Below are 3,543 nucleotides of genomic sequence, written 5' to 3' on the forward strand. Positions count from 1 at the left end.
GCCAAGGAGACACGATCGGATGGATAGGTTCAGGCGGCTGATGAAGAATGTTGATATGTCTCTGCCATGCATCACACTTTTGAGCATAGATCATCGCATCCTTCCTCATGGTTGGCTAATGTAACCAGTCCAAAGGATTTTGGAGAACAATGATTGACCCCAAGTGTGGTTTCCAAAGTCGCATTCATGGGTATCTTTTAGAACTTCTTGTATTTTAGTATCCTCCAGGCATCTCATGTATGGACCTACAAGAGATTTTTTTATAGAGAATATCATTTAAGACAATAAACCTGGATACTTTCATATGAAATGCTTTTGGATTCTCATCCTTAGGGATCTCGTTGTGTTGTAGATATCTCTTGATAGGTTGAATTTAGGATCCCCTATTAGCTTAAGGATCCTGATTAGCTGTATCTTCAGAATCCGTTACTTCATTGACTCGGGGATCCTACTTAGCAGTTTCTGTCATTGTTTTCTCTTTATTGAGTGAATGCATCTTTGTAGCTGGATTCAGGATATGTATGATCGGAATTTTCATTTCCGTCGGGATCCTGAAGGCAGATCCAAGATTTTCCAAGACATCTGCCTCAGATTTTCCTCCATAGGTACCTGTTCAATAATAAAATAATCGAATATCTCTGCCATATTTTTAACTATCTGAAGATATTCGGTTAGTTTTCGCTTTTAACAGTATAGGAGCCATTGAAGTGGTTAGCAAGTAATAAGGAATCCGCAAATACATGAATATTTTTAATTTCCAAATCCTTGGACAACTTAAGGCCATCAATTGAAGCTTCATGCTCAGCTTCATTATTGGAGGCTTGGAAATCACATATGATTGTCTGGGGTATTATGTCCCTCTGGAAATTTTAGGATGATTCATAAGCCTGCCCCCCCCCCCCTGACATTTGAGGCCCCATCAGTAAATAATATCCACTTACCATTATCCTGGTCAAGTTGTTGAACTTCCCAGTCAGCTACCAGCTGGATATCACTACTGAAATAAGCCACAAAGTCGGCTAAATCTTGGGATTTAAAGACTGTTCTAGGCTGATAAACTAAATAATAAGCACTCAATTTAACATGCCACTTAGCCATCCTAGCATACATTTAAGGCTTTCTCAAACATTTTTAACATGATAATTAGTTTTAACAAAAATAGTCTGCATCTCAAAATAGTGTCTTAACTTGGTAGATGCCATAACTAAAGCTAAAATCAATTTTTCTAGATGAGAATACCTGGTTTCAGCATCCAGTAGACTTTTACTCACATAATAGATAGGATGTTGTTGCCTTTCATGATCATTGACTAACACTACACTTGTAGTGTCTTGAGATACCGCAAGGAATAACGGCTTACCATCTTCAGGCTTCATTAATAAAGGTGCTGATGAAAGATATACTTTTAAATATTCAAGCGCCTTCTCATGTTTCTACCCCCATTCAAACTTCTTATTCTTTTTCAGGATATCGTAGAAATCCTTACACCTTTATGAGGATCTTGAAATAAATCTGTTTAAGGCTACGATCCTGCCAGTCAACCTCTGGACATCCTTCATGTTAGCTAGTGCCTTCAGGTTCTCAATGGCTCTGATCTTCTATGGACTTGCTTTTATTCCCCTTTTGGTGACCATTTATCCTAGAAAATTGCATGCCCCCACTCTAAGGTGGCACTTGGAGGGGTTGAGCTTCATATTATACTTATTGAGAATATCAAAAGCTTCTTGAAGATCCCCTGGAGGTAATCCCCATATTTCTTTGACTTAAACACCATGTCGTCGATATAGACTTCCATAGTGTCCCCCAGTTGCTCTTGCATGTTGACCAATCTTTGATAGGTGGCACATGAATTTCTCAATCCAAAAGGCATCGCAGTATAACAATATATACATGTTGGAGCCATAAATGTTGTGTCTTCTTGGTCCGAGGGTTCCATTTGGATATGCTGGAATCCCGAAGAGGCGTCCATAAAGGTCAGCATCTCATGCCCAACATTTCCATCCATCATGGACTCTATGTGTGGCAATGGGAAAGGACCTTTGGGGAAAGTTTTGTTGAGGTCCGTGTAGTCGGACACAAACCCTCCATTTGCCAATATTTTTATGGACCACCACCACGTTGGCTAACCATCTTGGGAAATTTACCTCCCTGATCATCCTTGTTTCACACAATCTCTCGACCTCTTCTTAGATGATGACATTTCTTTCGGGTTCAAACTTTCTTCTCTTTTATTGGATTGGCCTGGAAGTTTTATACAAACCCAATTTGTGAGTAGTAACAATTCAGGAATACTTGTCATGTCCTCATGCTTCCATGTAAAGGTAGAGGTTCTGCTCTTAAGGAACTTGACCAACTGTTCTTCAATTTCTTCAGGAATCCCAGTTCCTATCAGCACCTTGATGTTTGGATCCTTATCATTTAGTTGTATTTCTTTGACCTCTTGTTCAGCTTCTTCCAAGACATCAAGCGTTTTGATCTTTGATTGCTATGCTTGAGTAGGTTTAGCCGTAGGTTTCATCGACGAGGCATAACATTCTTTAGCCTTCTGTTGGTTGCCTTGAATCTTTACAACTCCGCAAGGCATCGGCATTTTGATGCATTGACGATAGGTTGAGGGTACAATCTTCATATCTTGAATCCAGGGCCCGCCTAAAAAAACACTGAAAGACGTCAACACATCAATATCACAACATTAATGTATAGAGTAAATTCCCTCGACGTAAACTGGAAGCTTGATCTCTCCCAGTGTATTCTTGGCTTCCCCGCTGAATCCCACCAAGACCGAAGCCTTCGATATAATCTTGGATTTCGGAATATTCATCCTCTTCAGGGTGTCCAACTGGATGATATTTACCGAACTTTCATTGTCCACCAAAATCCCGCGTACAAAACAATTAGAAATATAAAGGATTATTACCAAACCATCATGATGAGGATCCTGAATATTGGTCCTGTCCTCATCATCGTATGTGACCCTATATTCTTTGGGCAAGGTCATCGTCTTAGTTGGCACCTTTAGTTTTTCTGATTTTGCTATTTTGGCATTCCTTCTAGCTACTGAGTAGGATGTGCCGCATATATTTGATCCCCTGGAGATAACATTTACGATCAGAGCGCCCGGTGGTGGAGATTCTGCCATTTTGGGTTCTTGCTTGGGATCTCGGTTTTGGTTCTTCTTTCCTATCAACTCTTTTAAGTGACCTTTGATGAGTAGGTAGCTGATCTCCCTCCTTAGAGCAATGAATTCTTCCGTCATGTGACCAAAATTTTCATGAAAAGCACACCATTTGGACTTATTATAACAACTCGGGTTTTTCGATTAATTTATTAATGTCTAATACCCGACCCGTTTTCGTTTCCGGGTAATTTTAATTAATAAGATATATAATTATTATATTATATATTTTCTTTTTATTTGCTATGTTATTTAAATATATATTATTCTTATAACTTTGCATTATATACAAAATACCCCCCCTAAAGTTTTGTTTTAACCTATATTGTATCCACACCCAAACTTGACGGACCAGTTAGCAAAATCTG

The 3,543-nt window shown here is 39.1% G+C and overlaps 1 protein-coding gene across 1 annotated transcript; it reads right to left on the reverse strand.

The window, feature by feature from the left end:
- Positions 1–2,692: 2,692 nt before the first annotated feature.
- LOC143567300 (uncharacterized) lies at positions 2,693–3,256 on the reverse strand. Its single transcript, XM_077053755.1, has one exon. It carries the CDS (start codon positions 3,254–3,256, stop codon positions 2,693–2,695), a length of 564 nt encoding a protein of 187 aa, XP_076909870.1.
- Between the last annotated feature and the right edge of the window lie 287 nt (positions 3,257–3,543).

Source organism: Bidens hawaiensis, unplaced genomic scaffold, assembly GCF_021521415.1.
Source record: "Bidens hawaiensis isolate Kalapana, Puna unplaced genomic scaffold, B.hawaiensis_p1.1 tig00023314_1, whole genome shotgun sequence".
NCBI lineage: Eukaryota > Viridiplantae > Streptophyta > Magnoliopsida > Asterales > Asteraceae > Bidens > Bidens hawaiensis.

What these genes read in the sequence shown, in the direction of transcription:
- LOC143567300 (XM_077053755.1), bottom strand. Translation starts at nt 3,256, where the DNA reads ATGACGGAAGAATTCATTGCTCTAAGGAGGGAGATCAGCTACCTACTC.